This window comes from Symphalangus syndactylus, chromosome 11, assembly GCF_028878055.3.
Source record: "Symphalangus syndactylus isolate Jambi chromosome 11, NHGRI_mSymSyn1-v2.1_pri, whole genome shotgun sequence".
In the NCBI taxonomy this organism is placed as follows: Eukaryota; Metazoa; Chordata; class Mammalia; order Primates; family Hylobatidae; genus Symphalangus; species Symphalangus syndactylus.
Genome location: NC_072433.2, coordinates 103339250 through 103359755, shown reverse-complemented (window position 1 = coordinate 103359755; position 20506 = coordinate 103339250). Strand labels below are relative to the sequence as shown.

The 20506-nt window shown below is 34.4% G+C and overlaps 1 protein-coding gene across 3 annotated transcripts in view; it reads right to left on the bottom strand.

The window, feature by feature from the left end:
• Positions 1-887: 887 nt before the first annotated feature.
• The window catches only part of COMMD10 (COMM domain containing 10), a 209863-nt gene continuing 190244 nt past the window's right edge, over positions 888-20506 (bottom strand). For all 3 annotated transcript variants that reach the window (XM_055298700.2, XM_055298699.2, XM_063612932.1), the window contains 2 exons: positions 2599-2658; positions 888-1721 (listed from right to left, as the gene is read on the bottom strand). In XM_055298700.2, the coding sequence (XP_055154675.1) occupies positions 1683-1721; positions 2599-2658 (99 nt within the window). In that variant the 3' untranslated portion in view covers positions 888-1682. The remainder of the gene's footprint in view (positions 1722-2598; positions 2659-20506) is intronic.

Genomic DNA, 20506 nt, shown 5'->3' with positions numbered 1-20506 from the left:
GTGTCTCTGAGTCAGACTTTGTTGAACTAGACTAATGGAAAGAATACTATTTGCCATATTCTTGGATAGGTTTAGAGATATTCTTAAGATAATATAAAGCTAATTCTTTTAGGCAGCATGTAACGAACTACTTTCAGAAAACTTCATTTCTAACCATCATATTTAACTTGGATACCTACATTGAGAATTCAGTCTGGCCACTAAACCAACGAAAACTTCTATTTATCTATACGGCTGCTGTCAGGAAGGCCTATCAAATTTAACTTGGGATGATGTATATTTATATGCACATGAGAAAAAGTCTCAAAGCATGTTTACCAAAATGTTTATAGTTCCTCTAGGACTTCAGGTATTTACCTTTGAGAACTGGCAAAACAGAGCATAAAAAAGTAGGAGAGATCCTACAAGCCACATTATATTGCAAACATGCCTTCCAGATATTCTACCAATGAAAGTTTGAGTTTAAAAACTTTTAAAATCAATCAACTATGGAAAACTGTAATAGTTGTATTCTGAAATAATTCAAACTCTCAATTCTTCTAAGCAACAGCTTGCAAATAGATATACAAACAAATGTGGGTATAAATTCCACATATTAAATATTTGAGAGATACTTAACAGTTGTATTTCCCAGATGCTTCAAATAAGAAATGTCCTTCAATTTCAATGGCTTTGCTTATTTAAATACAGGGCATTTCTGAAATCAAATTTCTTCATGTGAACAAAGTCAGGTTTGAATCATTTTGGAAACAATATAGAAATGTCATTCACAAAAAAATTCAAGTTTTTTTTAAACAAATATATGTAAATGTATTCATTTACATACATTCATGGCATAAAATATACTATAAATATGTAAAATAAAAAATGTACACTTCAACCAATCCTAAGACACAAAATTTTTATTGACAGAAATCAACATATTTATAGAAAGAGAATATAAAAGGTATCTGATTTGAATAATGGTGCCCATTTAGCACTCATTACGATTATTTTATTCAAGACCTGATTCTGTCTCCCAAACTATAAAGTGAATCATTATTAATTTGCAGTATGAAGAAAAACACACAAAAACCTGGACTATTATTAAATCATTAAACTCAGAGAGAAACTGAAGTTGACAGAGAAGCTCAGACTGGAATTGACTGCTACCATACTACTCACTATTTTATATTTCTTTCCTATATTATTTCCAAAGCAAAATATACTCATCATATTCAAATAAAAATGCCATAGTGTATTTGATTGTATATGGCTATTTTCTTAATTTTATTCATGTAATTACCAAAGCTCTGTATTCTTCTAACATACACATCTTAGCTTGTATCCATGGACCCTCCCTGATACATTATGGTATCATCAAGCAAGTAAAAACTAAGCAGCACAGGCAAGAAAGCAACACTATGACAGTAAAAACAATATGGTATTCACTTTTGTTTCCTTTAAAGAGAAAGTGTTCTTAATAATTACTGTTGGCTCACAGAACTAAAGAAAGTATATTAGAACTTCAGTACTCTTAACAATGATCTCTCTTGGTCATTATTTGTCTAAGAAGTGATAAGCCATACAATTTACAGACAGCAAGCCACTGAATCCTTCAGAAAACACAACCTGGCAATGGATCTTCAATGCAAAATAATGAGGTGGCAGGAGCGTGATGAAAAAAACAGTCTTCGAAAACATCATGTAAGGGAATCCAGCTGTGCTTGTATAGTCTCTAGCTATTTACAAAGACAAAAAAAAAAAAAAAGACGTTAGTGAAGGGAACGAAACTCATATCAAGTGTTATTCGGACACATGCAAACAGAAAGGAAAAAATGGCATTGGTAACTATGAATATTAAATCCATTCACATAGCAATAAAATTACCACTTAGAATATTTTTCTTTTTAGGTGAAGATGTTAGAATTTGTGCTTGAAAATTTAAGTTTTCAAATTTTCAAAGAAAGAAGATTTCTTAATACTGTTGTTTTAAGTGTCTTCAGCTGTTTCATTTTAAATTATCACTACATAATTTTTTTTTAATGAGACATGGGGTTTTATTGGAGGCTTATATACAAGGGAGTGGCTACAATGGTGATGGGCTGAACAGGATAACCACACGCATGGTCCAGTGGCAGTGGACTGGACAGAAGAACTGCCTACTTGATAATATTTTAAAGTTGGGGGGTGGAGGGAGTATATTTTCCTGGATTACAAAATCAGTCTTCAGAAAGAAACATGAAATACACTCATAGATAAATCTCTAAAGGCATGTTTCCCTTTACCCTTGGGCCCAGAAATTAAAGTATTTCACATTATATATATTTAAAGTGTCAGTGTGGCTAGGAATCACAAAGTTCATTACTTAATGTTTTATATTAAAGCAACAATCCTATTGCTTTAATTAAAACTATTTTCCTTTTCTTCCTGATTTAGTTTTTCAGGTTCTCTTCATTTCTGCTATACTTCCTCCTGTGAAACATAAGGTCTTTTATAAAGGAAGTTTAAACAACTTAGTTCCATAATAGGACATTTAAAAATAAGAATTCATAAAATGAAAACAAAATATTATGAAAAAAATCCTATATATTAGAAAATTATTTAAAAAATATAGACCTTGTTATAGAAATCAAACAACTCCTTGTGACTGAATTCCACAAGAACTTTCTCCAGGCTCTGTAAGGAAGAAAAAAAAAACAAAAAGAATGTAGTTGCACACAATTTACATCCCATTTTTTCTCTCCAGCTAACCTTAGAATATGACATAAGATTGTCCTCTGAGTGGTTTTAAAAAATGCTACCTGCTCTACTCAACCCCATGATTCCTAGAACTCAAAAATGCACTTAATAACACTCTAGCGAAAGGCTTCAATTCTACAGAGACATCTGTCCTTTAAGTTGACTCTATGAAGGTTAATAAAACATACGCCAGTAAGAGAACAACTTCATTACCTAATTTTTTTTCAAGACAGAGATAATACATGAGATTATATTTCATCTTTCTCAGCAGTCTGTTTGAAATCTAGTAAATACCATTACACAAAGACACTGGAGGCAGGATATCTGATTGAACTCATCCAGCCATTAATGTCTCACATCAGCACAGCTACTGCCTCCAAGCACTAATCTAGCAGTTGTGATCTCAACATGCTGAATGTTACCTTCTTTAATGTACAGACTCAGCAAAAGTTCACAATTAACACAACAGTTTCAAAACCAGGACTTAAACACTCTCTTTCCTTTTACTTCACATGCATTAGAGAATCCTTTATGGGTGCTACAGATGCTAAGTAATATTGTATATACATGTATGATGCTGCAGTAAAGTATGATATTAAACTAAACCCAACTCAACTCAATCCAACCTACTTTTGGTTGATTCTGTACACTGAGGAAACAATTCAAACAATTTGCTTAAGACTGCTCAAATGTGTTTATTTTACTCAAGGTCCTTCTGAAGAAGTGAAAGTTAATGAGGAAACAATGCCAAGAATATGCTAACTGCTCTGACGACACTGCTGTAATCAAATGACATAAAATGGGCATCACGAACTAAAGAAGTAGAAAACTGATGCAAAATTGAGCCACATAATTAATTGTTTATGGTCATTTCCAACATGCTATTTATTCTAGTTCCCAGTTTCTATGTTCACTTTTGTTTATCTGTTTTAATGATTTCCATTTCTATTTACAAAGCTGACATTTCAAACCAAATTATCTCCAACTAATTCCAGAAGAGTCAATGGGGCTATGTTCAGAAAATGCATCTCACTCTTCATGAAGCTAAGTGTACAGGATCAAATTTCCATACTTCTTCATTTTCTCTCATACATCTATCTAAGTACTTAAGCTTTAAAATGAATAAAGAAGTACATCTGCTTTAAAGCTTCTTCCTTTAAAAATGATATAAAATCATGAAGTTTTTATACTATATTAGAAAAATTTATTGGCTGTCACATATCATTAAAGCTCCAAAGATTTAATCAGCATCACCTATACATACTATATGTCCTCCTAGCAGTTAAGGAAGGATGATAAGCCTAGGTTTACCCTAAAGTTCTGAGAAAAGCAAGACAAGTTCATTACTCTCACCTCCATCCAAAAAGATAGGAGAGAATGAAGGCTGAATCAGTGTGTAAACAACTGATCTGATGTACCCCTAAAGGTAGCAGTCAAGCCAGGTTCTTGTTTTCTATATTTTGCTTTGTTTGTTTTAAGATGGTGTTTCCTAAAATGTTACACTGAGGAAAAAGAAGAAATGTAACTTCAAAAACATACTTCTTAAAAGAACAATAGCTATAGTAGTAGACTAGGAAGCTAGAGGCCCTCTTTCCACCACTAAGATACCAAGTTAACAATATATGGATCAGAATACGCTTGTGAGAACTTGACAGACCAGTTGAGATGCTACAGCGCCCACGCCATTATAAAACCAAGAAGGAATTCCAATGAAAGTGATAGGAAATTAATTTCACAGTGTTCAGTGTATCCATGCATGCCCCTCTCCCATGTGGAATAGTGGAACAACCAAGAACCCACCACCCCCCATGCCAGAGCTCCTCCCTCAGGACAGAAACAAAAGAATGAACCATACATCCAACATTCTGGCTTTCTGGGGATTCCCAAGAACTGGTTTCTGTATCACTTAAAGAAGGGCACTCACAGGCCCAGCACCAGCGTTTGGAAGGCACTGAAAACAGAGGTGAGAGGCATATTAGAGCTGCACTTCCACCAGCAGGTGCCAGAGGGAGCAAGATACCAGAAAACATTTGAGAAGCCTTAGAACTCCGAGCTGGGGTATTAGTGAAGGTCTTCCCCTGCACAAAGCCAGTATGCAAAGACTAGGGTAGGTAGTTGTCTTTCAAAATGCCCAGCAAAAATAACAAAGCATACAAAGCAATAGGGAAATATGGCCTAATCAAAGGAACAAAATAAAACTCCGGAAACTTACCCTGAAGAAACAAAGGTCTATCAGCTACCTGACTGGGAATTTAAAATAACTATTATAGGGATGTTTAATGAGCTAAAAGAGGGCTGGGAGCAGTAGCTCACATCTGTAATCCCAGTACTTTGGGAGGCTGAGGTGGGTAGATCACCTGAGGTCAGAAGTTCGAGACCAGCCTGGCCAACATGGTGAAACCCCATCTCTACTAAAAATACAAAAATTAGCCAGGCATGGTGGCATGCACCTTTAATCCCAGCTACTCAGGAGGCTGAGGCAGGAGAATTACTTGAACCAGGAGGCAGATATTGCAGTGAGCCAAGACTGCACCACTGCACTCCAGCCTGGGTGGTAAAGTGAGACTGTCTCAAAAAAAAAAAAAAGAGAGAGACACAGACAATTGAAAACAATCAGGAAAATGATACATGAACAAAATGAGAACATCAAGAAAAACACAGCAACTATAAAAAAGAACCAAACAGAAATCCTGGAACTGAAAAATACAGTAACGGAACGGAAAAACTTATTAGAGGTATTCAACAACAGTTTTAGGCAGAATGAAGAATCAGTGAACTTGCAGACAAGTTATCTGAAATCACTGAGCAGAGGAGAAAAAAGAAAGAAGAAATGTGAAGAGATGCTAAGGGATTTAGGATAATATCAAGCAGGTCCATATATGCATGATGGGTATTCTAGAATGCAAAGTAAGACAGAAAAAAATAACACAGCTTATCTGAAGAAAAAACGGCTGAAAACTTCCCCAATCTGTGGACAGAAATGTACATACAGATCAAGAAATTCAAAGAACTCCAACTAGGAAAATCCAAAGATAACCATACTAAGAAACATTACAGTCAAATTGTGTAAAGTCAAAGACAGAAACTTAAGAGCGGCAAGAGAAAAGTGATTTATCACATATGAGGGAGCTTCCATAATATTATCTGCAAATTTCTCAGCCGAAACTTTGAAGGCCAGAAAGAAGTAGGATGATATACTCAAAGTGCTGAAAGGAAACAAAAACAAAAACAAAAAAACTATTAATCAGGAATACTGTATCTGGCAAAACAGTTCTTCAAAAGTGAAGAAGAAATTAATATTTTCCCAGATAAAGAAAAGCCATGGGAGTTCATTACCTAGAGCTAATCTATACAAAATGCTAAAGGAAGTTCTTTAAGTTGAAATGAAAGGACAGCAGGCAAAAACACAAAGCTGTATAAAAATATAAGGTTCTCTAATAAAGGTAAATACATGGAAAAATATAGTAATAAGTACTACCACAAATTTAGTACGTGAAATTTAAATGAAAAACCCCCAAAACAAAACAAAACCCATAAATCTATGTTAATGCATATGTAATATATAGAATTTGTAATTTGTAACATCAGTAACAAATGGAGAAGTGGAGCAGTAAATGAGAAAGTTTTTATATGTGATGAGAGTTAGGTTGTTACCAGTTTGAAATAGAATGCTATAACTTTGAGATGTTTTATGGATTTACAACAGTAACCACAAAGAAAATATCTGTAGAATACACACAAAAGGAAGTGAGAAGGGAATGAAAGCATACCACTAGAAAAAAAATCAATGAAACAGAAAGGCAATGAGAGGGGAAAGGAACAAGACATAGACAGCAACTAACAAAATGGGAATAAGTCCTTGCCTATCAGTAATTACTTTAAATGTAAACAGATTAAACTCCCCAATCAAAAGACACAGGCTGGTTAACTGGATAAAATAACAGAATCCAACTATACCCTGTCTATAAGAGACATACTTTAGATCTAACAATACACATAGGCTGAAAGTGAAAGGATGGAAAAAGATATTCCATGTAAATGGTAACAAAAGAGAACAGAAGTGGCTACACTAAAGTCAGACAAAATATACTTTAAATAAAAAACCATTACAAGACACAAAGAAAGACATTATATAATGATAAAAGGGTCAATTTACCAGGAAAATAAAACAATTATAAACATTTATGCACCAAACTTCATAGCTTTGGTGCATACATACAGTAAGTTCTCAATGTTGTCACGGGTTTTTGAAAACTGCAGCTTTAAGTAAAAGGACAAACAATAAAACCATTTTTTCCCTCAGCATTATGATAAAAGGACACTGAACAAAATGACATTATTTAAAAGCCTGCTGTACACTGTTTTGCTTAAAGATGCAGTTTCCAAGAACCTATCACAATGTTATATGAGGACTTACTGTATTTATATGAATCTAAATATATGGAACAAACTTTGGCAGGATTGAAGAAATTTGACAACAACACAATAATAGTAGGAGACTTCAATATTCCACTTTCAACAATGAACAGAATTATACAGAAAATCAACAAGGAAACAAGATTTGAATAACCCTATGGACCAATTAGACCTAACAGATATATACAGAACACTTCAATCAAAAATAGCAGAATATATTGTTGAGTACCCATGGAACACTCTCTGGGATAAGACCATGCATTGAACCACAAAACAAATCTTAAATTCCAGAAGACTGAAATCATACAAAGTATCTTTTCTGATTACAATGGAATAAAATTAGAAACCAGTAGCACAAGGAAAACTGGGAAATCTACAAATATGTGGAAATTAAACACATTCTCATACAATCAATGGGCCAAATAAGTAATAAGGGGAACTAGAACTGGGAAATATCTTAAGACAAAAGAAAGTGAAAACACAACATGCCAAAATTTTGGGATGGAGTGAAACTCGTGTTAAAGGGTTAAGTTTATAGCTGCTAAGTGTATAATGTAAAATACATACATATCTCAAGTTAAGAACCTAACTTTAGATCCAAGGAACTAGGAAAAAAAGAAAAAACCTAAGGTCAAAGTAAGCAGGAAGAAGAAAATAATATAGATTACAACAGAGATAAATGACATAGAAAATCAAAAAACAATATAAAAATTCAAAGAAATTAATAGTTTTTTAAAAAGATCAACAAAATTGACAAATCCTTAGCTAGACTAATGAAGAAAAAAAGAGGGAAGACCCAAATAACTAACATTAAAGAGAGGACATTATAACAGATGCCATAGAAATAAAAGTGTTATAAAGAATACTATGAACAACTGTTTGCTAACAAGTTGAATAACCTAAGACAAGATGGATAAATTCCCAGAAACAACCAAGACTAAATCATGAATAAATAGAAAATATGAACAGATGAATAAAGAAAAAGGAGATTGAATCAGTAGTTAAAAACCCCTCAACAAAGAAATGCCCAGGACCAGATGGTTTCACTGGAGAATTCTACAAAACATTTAAAGAATTAACATCCATTGTCCTGAAACTCTTCCAAAAACTTGAAAAAGAGGAGATACTTCTAAGCTTATTCTAATGAGGCCAGTATTATCCTGGTTCCAAATTCAGACAAAGACACTACAAGACAACTACAGACCAATATCCATAAGTATTGATGCAAAAATCCTCAACAAAACACTAGCAAACTAAAGTCAAGAGCACATTAAAAGGTTTATATACCATGGTATAATAAATATTATACAAGTAGTATTTATTTCTACAATGCAAGCATGGTTCAGCATATGAAAATTGATTAGTGTATTACACTGCATTAACAGAATAAAGGTGGAAAGACACATAAGCATCTGAATTGATACAGAAAAGCATCTGACTTATGTCTATCATAATCATTGCCATTTCTCTTTCAATCCATAATGACTTAGAGAAGACCATGGGGAATACAGCAGTGGTAAGTGTTTCATGTCTATATGTAGACAGCATATACTCCATAGTCTTCCAAGGGGTGGCCCAGGGCAGTTGTTTTGTGGGGAAATAAGAAGGGAGCTTAGATGTGAAGGATAAAAAGGAAAGGGTGGCAGCCCAAGGGCCAACTCCCCACATTATCATGTTCTGACACGGAATCCCAAGGAGTCCAAAAATTTTAAATTTAAATCTGTCTTTCCAAGATATCATGAAGATATCTTAGCAAGTAAGGAGTATAGAGCACATTTAAGTAAAGAGTTCGGTAGCTTTTTAAATGACTTTTACATTTACATGTATGATATGGGTCTCCATTTTCACTCTTGCTTCAGGTCTTACAAATATTAGAGGTGGGTCTGATCAAAAGCTACCCAGGAACCATCGCATTTTTAGGAGGAAAACACATTCAGTTTTCCTTAGGACTATAACTAGGAAGTCACAAGTTTGCTTATAAAACCAGAATCAACTAACTTCACTTTTTACCTGTCATAAAATGTATGGAAGGTTTTATCCATCAATTAAGTGTATTTTCAAACAATTTATCTTCAGTTTGAACACAAATCAGTGGCAGCCCCCACCCAACAAAGATATATGAAATGCATTAAGTTCAATGAAAGTTCAGTTACTAGTATTAAAGGGTGCTTCTCTTCGGATTGTCTAGGCTCTACATATTTCATCCTTAATTTTATACACTTCTGGCCTTTGAGTCAACTCATAGTTCATTAGTATCTTTGTTAAGGGAAGAAGAAGAGAAAATAAAATGAAATTCAGACCTATCATCTTAGTTATCAGCAGCAACTCTAACAACAGACTTCATGGTGGAAAATGGAGAAACTCCTGGTTAAAGTAGTTTTATAGGCTGAATCTGACAATGTATATAATTATCCCTGTGCTTCCTGCCTATCACTGTCATTAGATAATGGAACTTGACTATTTGGCCCTATTTTTTTCCTCAGAGTCAGAAAGATAGTCTGGATAATAAAATGTAGCATATTATGTCATACTGAATAAGAAGAAAAATACCCTAATGGCATAAACTACAGCTGTGAGTTATGAAAATGCATCCACATCTTGTCATCCACAAACCAAATCTATCTTGAATTAAACCAAAGAAAGTATAACTATCTAAATACATATACACACACATACATACACACACACATACACCCCTTTAGATGATACTGTGCCTAGTTTTTAAAAATAGCTGTCTTTAGCATAAGAGTTAATGACATTACATATCCATTCTTCCAGAAACCAGACACAAGGATATTTTCATATAATGCAAAATTGGATTTTAGGTTAAAAGATTTTAAACAAATTAAATTTGCTGACTTTTTTTTTTTTTTTGAGATGGGGTCTTGCTCTGTTGCTCAGGCTGGAGTCCAATGGTATAATCACAGCTCACTGCAGTCTCGAACTAACTCCTGGGTGTAAACGAACCTCCCGCCTCAGCCTGTGAGTAGCTGGGATTAGAAGTGCACTACCACACCCGGTAAGTTATTTTTATTGTTTGTAGAGGCAAGGTCTCACTATATTGCCCAAGCTGGTTTCAAACCCCTGAGCTCAAGTGATCCTCCCACCTTAGCCTCCCAAAGTGTTGGCATTACAGGCATGAGCCACTGCACCTGGCCTTTGCTGATAATTGTAACAGGAAGACTTTCAAAGGAATATAATAACTGGATATGTAATACAAATTATTTCTGGAAGAACTTTTTATTGGTTGTTTAACAGCAATATCAATGGATACTGCCATTATGCAGTAAGACTAATATGAAACATTTATCAGATTTGGTTAAAAAGTTGTTATTTTGAGGCCTGGCGCAGTGGCTTACGCCTGTAATACCAGCACTTTGGGAGGCCAAGGCGGGAGGATCACCTGAGGTCAGGAGTTCGAGACCAGCCTGGACAACATGGTGACACCCTGCCTCTACTAAAAATAAAAAATTGGCCGGGTGTGGTGGTGGGTGCCTGTAATCCCAGCTACTCGGGAGGATGAGGCAGGAGAATCGCTTGAACCTGGGAGGTGGAGGTTGCAGTGAGCCAAGACTGTGCCTCTGCACTCCAGCCTGGGTGAGAGAGGAAGACTCTGTCTTAAAAAAAAAAAAAAAAAAAAAAAAAAAAAGTTGTTATTTTGTGATAGCTAGATAGGCCAAGATATTGATATACATACACACCCTTCCATACAAATGAATAAGTTTTAAAATATAAAGATGAAGTCAGTAAATAAGGTACAGTTTTTGTTTTATTTCTGTCATTGTTTTTGTTGTAGGTAGAATGGTTGTTTTTGTAGGAGAGGTGATGGATTTGTACTGAGTCATCTGCAGTATTGCATGATTCCTCTTGAGATAAAAGTATTTATATGTAAGATGTTTTGGAGGCTACTGCAAATGATACCTGCTCAAGGGAGAATAAAGCAGGATAACATTTTTCTTAGTCTTCCATTCTTGGTTCTACAGAATCTTCTCTAATCTAACTTGCTTAGTTCCCACAAAACCCACCAGAAGTCTCTGCTCTTATGTGTACATATTTATTCCTCGTCTATCAACTATGAGTTTAGGCTCTGCTATGGTATGAATTGTGTGTCCTCAAAATTTTTAAGTTGAAGTCCTAACCGCTAGTACCACAGGAGGTGACTTTACTTGGAGATAGAGCTTGGAGGTAATTAAGGTAAAATGTAGTCATGAGGGTGGCCCCTAATCCAAATGAATGGTTTGCTTATTAAGAGACAAGGATACAGAAACACACAAAGGGAAGAACATGCAAAGACACCAAAGAAAGACAACCATTAAAAAGCCAAGGAGAGAGGCTTTAGAAGAAACCAAATTGATTTTAGACTTGTAGCCGACAGAATTGTGATAAAATACTTTTCTGTTGTTTACGCTACCTCATTTGTGTTACTTTGTTATGGTCGCCCCAGGAAGCTAATAGAAAACCAATCACCTCTACTGGGATAGATAAAAGAGATCTTTATTATAAGAGCAATGTAAAAGCATTATAGAGTTTTAGACATAACAGTGATATAATTATGTTTACATATTTAAGAACTTACTTTGGCTTTTATTTGGAAATGAATTAGAACTGGCTGAACTGTATGTGGAGAAACCAGTTTGGAGGCTACTACATTAGCCCAGGCGAGACACAGTGGCTTGATCAAATGTGATGGCAGCAATGACAGAGAAAAGTGAAAAATTTTGAGGTAATGTTTAGAGGTAGATGAGACAGCACTTGATGACAGATTTGAATTGGGATGAAGGGTAGTCAAAAAAATAAAAGGAGTCAAAAATGACTCTCACGTTTCTGGCAGAAGCTGGAGGGATGGAACTGAGATTAGAAACTCTTAGAGCTGCAGATCTGAAGAAGGGCAGAATCCAAAGTACAGTTTCAGACACAATTAGCTTGATATATCTGCAAGATTTCCTTGAAAATATATGTCTGGAGGGCCAAAAAAAGAGATTCAAGTAAGGGATACACATTTGGGAGTCACAGATATATTGATGATATTTAAAACCACGAAAGTACATGAAAATTGCCCAGGAAAAGAATGTATTTTCCAGATCATATGGGACCAAAAAAAAAACATAGTAGTATGAAAACAGAGGTAGCCTGAGGCTGAGCCATAAGGAAATTCCAATATCCAGGGTATGTAGGTGTTCAATACATGTTGAATATCACCAGCTTCATTAACAGTATTTTGAAATGTACAGTGGACAAGCATTACATGAATCAAAATAAATCAGTAAATGAGTATACAGGCAATACAACTGGATGGCTTACTTTTAAATCTTCCATTTTCCTGTAAAACCCACTGAAGTCACTAATATTGCTAACTAAATATAGAGAAACTGGAAGACTTACTCTCTTTCTTCTGCTTCTACATATAAGATTACAACTAACAACTTAATAAATCCATTACTTATATTGTCTACGCTGATCTCATGCATTAGTACCAAACTTGGACTTTCTGCACCTAATCTGAAAACAATGCTAAGTGAAATGGAAGTGAAAATGAAAGTGCAAAGATTAATATTCTGTCAATTTCTTAAAAGAGAAGAAAGATGTGTTTGTTCACCCATTTCTTTTTATTTTTAATTTGTAATCCTATCTATGAGTACCTAGATAATGTTGCACATATCCATTAGCAAAATTCCCATGGAAATAGAATTCAGTAAGGTCTTCAGAAAGGTCTGACTTGATGAAAGCTGACACTAAAAATACCCTCTGTTTTCCCATTAGTTAGGAATTAGGAACACATATACATTTTTCAAGACAGAAATGCATTAACCTCTTCACAAATTACCCAAGCAGAAATATCCTCTAAATAATACAGATATAAACTAGATAAGAATTAAACCAAATTTACATTGCTTAGCTTTAAACCTTAAATTGGATATCAGAATTAGAAATGATACAATTACCTTTTCACCTAGAAAATCAAGAGATAGAATATTTCAGTAAAAGAAATAGTACTAAACTCTTGTCCAAGTTGAATGTAAAAATACTTTTGTAGGTACTTAAAGAGGAAGTTTTCTTTTTAGTTATAGAAATAAAAGGCAGAGATAAAATGTAAGTAGTATTTCAAGTCTTAATGAGTTTATAAAACAAAACTCATTAGGCACCATTTATTAAGTATGTCTACAGATATATTCTCTATAACTATATAATTATAGATGACTGCAAACATATTCCAATATCTCTATTATTATTTGTTGACAATCTTTACTAAGCATCATTGTTCAAAAACCTAGAGATATAATTTCAGCTCCACCATAGGCTAAATAAACCATGAAACTCTACTTATATTTACAACTGTTAGTCATTTCTGTCATCCACTATATTCAGTCATTCAGTAAACATTTAAAGAGTAACATGTGCTGTCCGAGAAAAGTGCTCATGATACAAAGATGAATGTGCCATGGCAAGGAACAGACTCTTAACCAAAGAAAGATCCTTTTCTAGTTTGCAGGTTGCCCTTTATAACTAAGCTCCCAAATATGGGAAGAACTGTACATGGGGCAATGAGGGAGAACAGGATTCTCTTCCCATCTCTCCAATCCATGAAATCAATCTTGGCAACCAAAGGGGCAATAATTGATGTCACAATGCTCTGGCTCAAAGGGCACCAGCCTGAGAAGGTACAAGCAAAGCATCCTAGGCAGAGTGAATGAACAAATTTCCACTTTTCTGTGAGGCAGCCTGACTACCCAAGATTCTTTCCAATTCTATGATTCGAGAATGTTGAAAAGTACACCTATGTACGCAAGTTAAACTGGTGAATGCAAGTAGGTAGAACCACGAAATGTCAGTAAGAAAACACTTAAGCAGTATCCTTGCCCAATCCTCTTATTTAATAGATGAGGAAAATGGTGCCCATAAAGGTGAAATAACTCATAAAATACATAAAAGTGAAACATGTCATTGTTCTTTCCACTGCATTACTGTGGTAACTTGAGATTGTTATAGCACTTTCACCTGCATATCAAGATAATACATAGAACCTATGTCCTAATCAGTTTGCACAATTACTTCCATTCAGTAACTCATTCTACACAGAAATATTTAAAAGCTTTGCTGAGGGTAAGTATTTTGATAAATATAGCTGATGGGGTGTCACACTGTCTTAATAATAAGAGGTAATGCAAGGTTAAAGTCTTCAATTTCTCAAAAATGGTCTGAAAAAATATAATCAAATCTCTGTATCGGTTACACCAAATAGACCAAAAAAATTTTCACAGCCACTGTGAGTATTTTACAAACATCAATGCAATACCATTGCCAAGTTTAAAAAGTTAGGTTTCGTTAAGGTTAAAATTCTAATATCAAACAAATAAAAAAAGTTAGTCCAGTGAATATACTACATAATTATCATTTTCACCTGAATTTCAGCTGATCTCTGTTGCTACCTCAAGCCCTGTGATTCCAAAGACTTCATTAAAATATCGTGCAGTCCAGCAGTTTCCAAAACCTCACAGGAATGTCCCCATTCTTTAAGAAGGGCACTGGGCAAACGGAAACTCCTGAGCTTACATCAAAGTTTGACAAAAGTTACAAAAGGACAACTGCAACAAATACATGGAATACACCACAAAAGGCATTTTCCCAGTTTTAAATCAATCAAATAACTTTTAATTTTTGAAAAGTACAGTTTAACAAAATGATTACCTATTTAAGAATGTAAGCAGCAAAAATTCTAAACTTGTTAGCATAGCGTTCGAGACCTCCAAACTCTGGCCCATGATTCCTACCGACTCATCTCTCAATATCCTCTTAATGCACTGCATGTCCAGGCAGTATGGAAGTACCAGTAGGGTTTTACATACTTCTCTCTGGGTCTTTTTTCATATTGTCTCGTGTTCTCCCAACAGGGCTTCCAATTGCATGCATGCACATCCTGGTGCACACATGCATACACCAGTGATTTCATTTAGCTAGATCTTTTAGTATAGTTCACTTGACATCATGTCATTTTTCCCCTGAAGGAAAAAAATATTGGATCAGAATAAGGGGATTTTGCCTAAATGATTTCAATATTTTCTAATTACATTGTAGTATTTGACCCCAATGATAGTAGTCTTTCAGGTCTTATAAGTCTTGTTTACTCAAAAAATATATGGGCTAAATAGTACAGTAACTAATTCTGTAGTTAGCTTAAAAAGGTAGCACCTCACACTTGAAGGTCCCCACCTCAAGCCGGTTAAGGCAAATATTTCTGTGTTTTATACATGTTTAGCTAAAAAAATACAACAGTTTTAGTTGTCAACATAACAAACTGTCTTTGACCAGAAACCTTTATTCAGTATAAAAATTGTATAAGAGTGTGCAAGAAATATTTTCATGAAATGTTTAATTAGATATATTCATTTTGGTTATTAGGTCACTTGACTTGTTGTCTATATATTATATTTTGAAATTGGCTAAAATACTACTTTGCTCCAGTGTAAAGCAATATGCTTGGTAGTCATATCATCACCATATTTTCCTTCCTCTTAAAAATATAATGTGCTATGCATGAGCAGATCACAAACTTGGAGCCAATCAAAACACACCTTGTATAGTATTCCTTAACCATAATTTATTATGTGTGTGCTGATATGCCATTATGATTTTCAGCTTTGGTATTGCAATATTTAGCTATGGTTGCTGAATATAATCAGCAAGATAAGAGGTTTTGAATATGATTATTTGAAGCTTTTTAAACAGTGAGAAACTAGGTTCAAAAGAGCATTGACAGCTAAAAACAATGCAGCTTTTTCTGTACTAAATACTATAGGTAATGCTATATTTTTCTAAGTATTTATAATTTAAGGATAAGTACATATCTGATTACTGAAACATCGTTTGTAATAGGTACATTATTTAACTTTTCAAGACGTGTTAATATCTTGGCTGAGGGATTCTGGGTAAATTATAAATAATAAATTGAAATTCTATTGTTTCTAGTGTGCAGTTTTAAAGATTATGATCTCAACATTCAAATTTAGGTTTCTCTTTTCTTTATAAAATGACTGCATTAGATTCATAGACAGAAATTTAAATGACGCATGTGTACTTTCAAGAGCTACTATGTATTTGGCATCCTAAATTAAATAACCTAATGTAATTCACAGAGTAAGAAAAAGGTAATTGAAAACATGTGCAGGATTAATTTTTCTCTATCTTGTGCTGTCACATAAGTCTTCAAGGAAAAGAGAACCAATGTGCGCACCTAAATGAGTGTTAATTTGACAATTTAGTTAAATTTACACTTCTTATCAGTGAATGGAAGCTCTGTTTCAACAAATTAAAAAGGACAAGTTCAGCATTTACTTCAAGTTATGAAGGGGACTGAGTTTATCATACAACAGGCAACTGAAAATCCATTGTAAACTGTAGCATAATAATAGGAAACATCCTATTTTACCTCCAACACTTGTGGAACCAAATTCCTAAAGACAGGCAGGTACAATAACTAATTTGATAGGATATGTGGTTAATTTAACGCAGTAACTATCCAGAAGAAAATTTAAACCTCTAATGATGCTCTTCCAAATACATATGACTGACAAAAACTGGAGTTCGTTTTTCCATGCACACTAGTTCTCTGCTAACCTAATTACCTGATTATGATTCACAAAATCTTCTTGGAATCAAGTGAACAAACGATGCATATTCTAAAAAGTACATGGTTTAAATGAGTTGATATAGTTCTATAATCCTTAGTATGTCTGGAGCTAATAAATAAGGTTTTCATTTTATGTTTGAAATATGTCTATTGTGTACTACTGTGAATTCAACGCAGCAACAGCTGATAGTTTAGTTTATACAATGATACCTGAATAAAGGATGGAACATGGGTTTTATTTGTAACTTAGTGAAAATAACAACACTGGAGAATTTAACTTACATTTTTTGGTAACAGCTTCATGGAAATATTCATGTCCCACACAGTTCACCTACTTAAAGTATGTAATTCAATGGTTTTTAGAATGTTCATACAGTTGTGCAGCTATCACCACAATTAATTTTAGAACATTTTCATCATCCCAAAAAGATACCCTATGCCCTTTAGTTATTATCCACCAACTCTCCTGTCTTACCCCCTGCTCCCCCTCTCCAGGTCCTAGGCAACCAGTAATCTACTTTGTTTTACCAGATTTGCTTACTCTGGAAACCCTATCAATTTTAAATGGGATCATATATGTGGTCTTTTGTGACCAGTTTCATTCATTTAGTATAGTATTTTCGAGATGTATCCATGTTGTAGCATGTATCAGTATAAATTCTGTTTAGCAAGTTTTTATCTTAATTTAAATAACTGAATTAAGGTTAGATTTTAAAATTTAGAATTAAAAAAATCATGTACGACACAAAAACATGCTTACACACAATATATGATAATGCTACTAACACACTTTGATTTTCCTTTCACAATTAAGAAGATAAGGCTGGGCATGGTGGCTCACGCCTGTAATCTCAGCACTTTGGGAGGCTAAGGTGGGTGGATCACCTGAAGTCAGGAGTTTGAGACCAACCTGGCAAAATGGTAAAACCCTGTCTCTACTAAAAATACAAAAATTAGCCAGGTGTAATCCCAACTACTTGGGAGGCTGGGGCAGGAGAATTGCTTGAACCCGGGAGGTGGAAGTTGCAGTAAGTTGAGATAGTGCCATCGCACTACAGCCTGGGTGACAAAAGCAAAAGTCAATCTCAAAAAAGAAAAAAAAAAAAAAAGAAGATATTTCTGAATCATGCTTCACATGCTTATATATATTTTATTTGAAATTAATTTTTATTTTTCTTTCTAACAATGTCTTACTCATACTTTAAGATTCTTCTGAAGTGTTATCTCCTCTGCAAAACCTCGCCTGATTTCCTCTCCCCCTCCTATCCACCTGCTGCTTGCTTTGGTGCTGTACAGCACAGTAAGAATACCTGTGTTAGTACTTATGATCATTTTACAATGAAGGCTTCCAAAACATAGTGTGTTCCTTAAGGTCAAGGGTAGTACTATAAATATATATATATATATATTTTTTTTCAGTTTATTTCTTTACTTTCCCTCTAAAAGGAGCCAGGATTAAATAAGAATAGGGGATACTTATATTAGTTATAAGCACAGTGATTACTTGTATGCTCATTAACATATGGCAGAGCAAATCTGGCCATTAGCAGTTTATGCCTTATAATTTAGGATCTGATGTTCTACATAAAACAAAACAACTTTGTGAAGTATGACATCTTTATTTCATTAATTTATTCAACTTTCTAATTATATACTTACTTGGACTGCAAATTAAGCCATCAGATATGTTCTGGTGCTTTGATTTATACAGAACATGGTGTATTTTACAGATATTGAGACTAATTTCACTTGTTTTCAACATAGATTTGTGAGCAACACGCTAGAGTGTTGGGGTTACAGCAATGATGAAGACAATGCATACAATCTTTGCTTTCCCTGAGCTTATGAGTCCAATAGAGACAAATAAACTAAGGTTACAAAATAATATACTTTGCCATAACGGGCAAAGTATAGGGCACAGAGAACAAACACTACACCTACATTCTGGAGTCAATAAAGGATTCCTAGTAGAACTGATATCTAATCTAATACCTGAAAGATAAACTATTGGGAATAAAGCAGGGTGGGGGATATTCCTACCAGCAAAAGAGAACATGAAAGGGAAAAGCAGACCAGTCTACTAGTAATTTAAACTTGTGATGATGGTGGCTTGAACTAGCACAGAAGCAACAGAATATAACAAATATATAGATTTAAGAGCTATTTTGGAGGTACATCCACAAATCTCTGATTCTTTCAATGAAAAAAATGGGTGAGATGAAGAGTTAGAAATCAAAGATGAAGCACAAGTATCTGCCTTGGGCAACTGAAATGGTAGGGCCATTCACTGAGATAGAATGGGGGCTCAGGGAAGTAATCTTGGGGATAAGACAGAGGTTGGGAATTTTGAGTTCAGTTTAAGACATGTACTTCAAAGTATCTTTGGATAAGCATGTAGAAAATACCAGTAGGCCATTAGATATACAAACTCAGTATGTAAATTAGGAATCTGGGCTACAGATTAATACTTAAGAGTGCTCAGGAGGGAGAAAAACAGTCAGAAATTAGAGCTATAGTAACACAAAGTACTGCCTAAGGCAAATGTGTCAAGAAGATCAATAATAAATCCTTAAGGCACACCAATAATTAAGAGACTGCCTTGAGAGGTGGGTTAAAAACTAGAGGTAGGTCAGGGACACTAAAGAAAGAAAAAAATTTTAAGGACAAACTGATTAGAATGTCAACTGCTCCCAAGAATCCAAATAAGACAAGGACTGGTAAGTTTTCATTTTAATTCAATGATGAGAACGTTACTGATATTGGCAAAAGAATTTTGGTGTAGTGATGGGGAAAAGCCAAGCCCAGCTGAATAGAGGAATGAGTATACAGTAAGGAAATCAAGCAAATGTAGCTCAGGGACTGATAGTCTGCAGGCCAAGTATGACCTGCTTTCAGCTTTTGGGAAAAATCTGACCTTTCAGTTTTTGTAAATAAAGGTTTATTGGAACACAGCTACACTCATTCTTTTATATACTGTCTAAGACTACTTTTGTGTTGTAACAGCAGAGATGTATAGTCCGCAAATTTAAAGTATTTACTATTTGGTGCTTTACAGAAGAAAGTTTGCCAACCTCTACTGTAGACAAATGTCTCAAATTATTAGTTCTATTTACCAAAAGTGACCTAACAAGCATCCATATTTCTCATGTTTATCATGAGACTTGCCAGTCAGAAAGACCTGTTGTTGATAGAAAAGTGGAACTAAGTAAAAGTCTGCTGTACTGAATACAGTGTAACTGCTCATCCCAAGGTTGAAATTTCAGACCCTCTTCACTATCATCTAATATATTGCTGTTTTATAGGAAAGGCTGGTGACAGTTGCAGAGGCTGTTAGATCATACCTTTGGGTAAATAAATCACTTAGCTCATATTTGCATACATTTTATGACATTAGTAATGACTGATATCATCTGAAGTTCTCTAAGAGAAAATAAATGCAATTTTAAGATTGATACTTTAAAAAAAGTAAATTGTACCCTCAACTTTTCTCTCTTTTCTATAGTTTATTAATAATAAATGCTTTTGAACGATGACTTTAGTTCCAAGTATTTTAATGAATCATTTATTCATATGAAGTCAGTAAAAAATTTGAGCGTCGGTTTTAAAACTCCAGTTCATCTACAAACAGAAGTCAAAGGCTTAGATCAGAAACATTTCAATTGGACTGTTCAGCTTTTGCTTGCTATATTGGTCTTTGCCTGGAATGACTCATAGCATAACGAAGCTTCACAATTTGGTTTAATG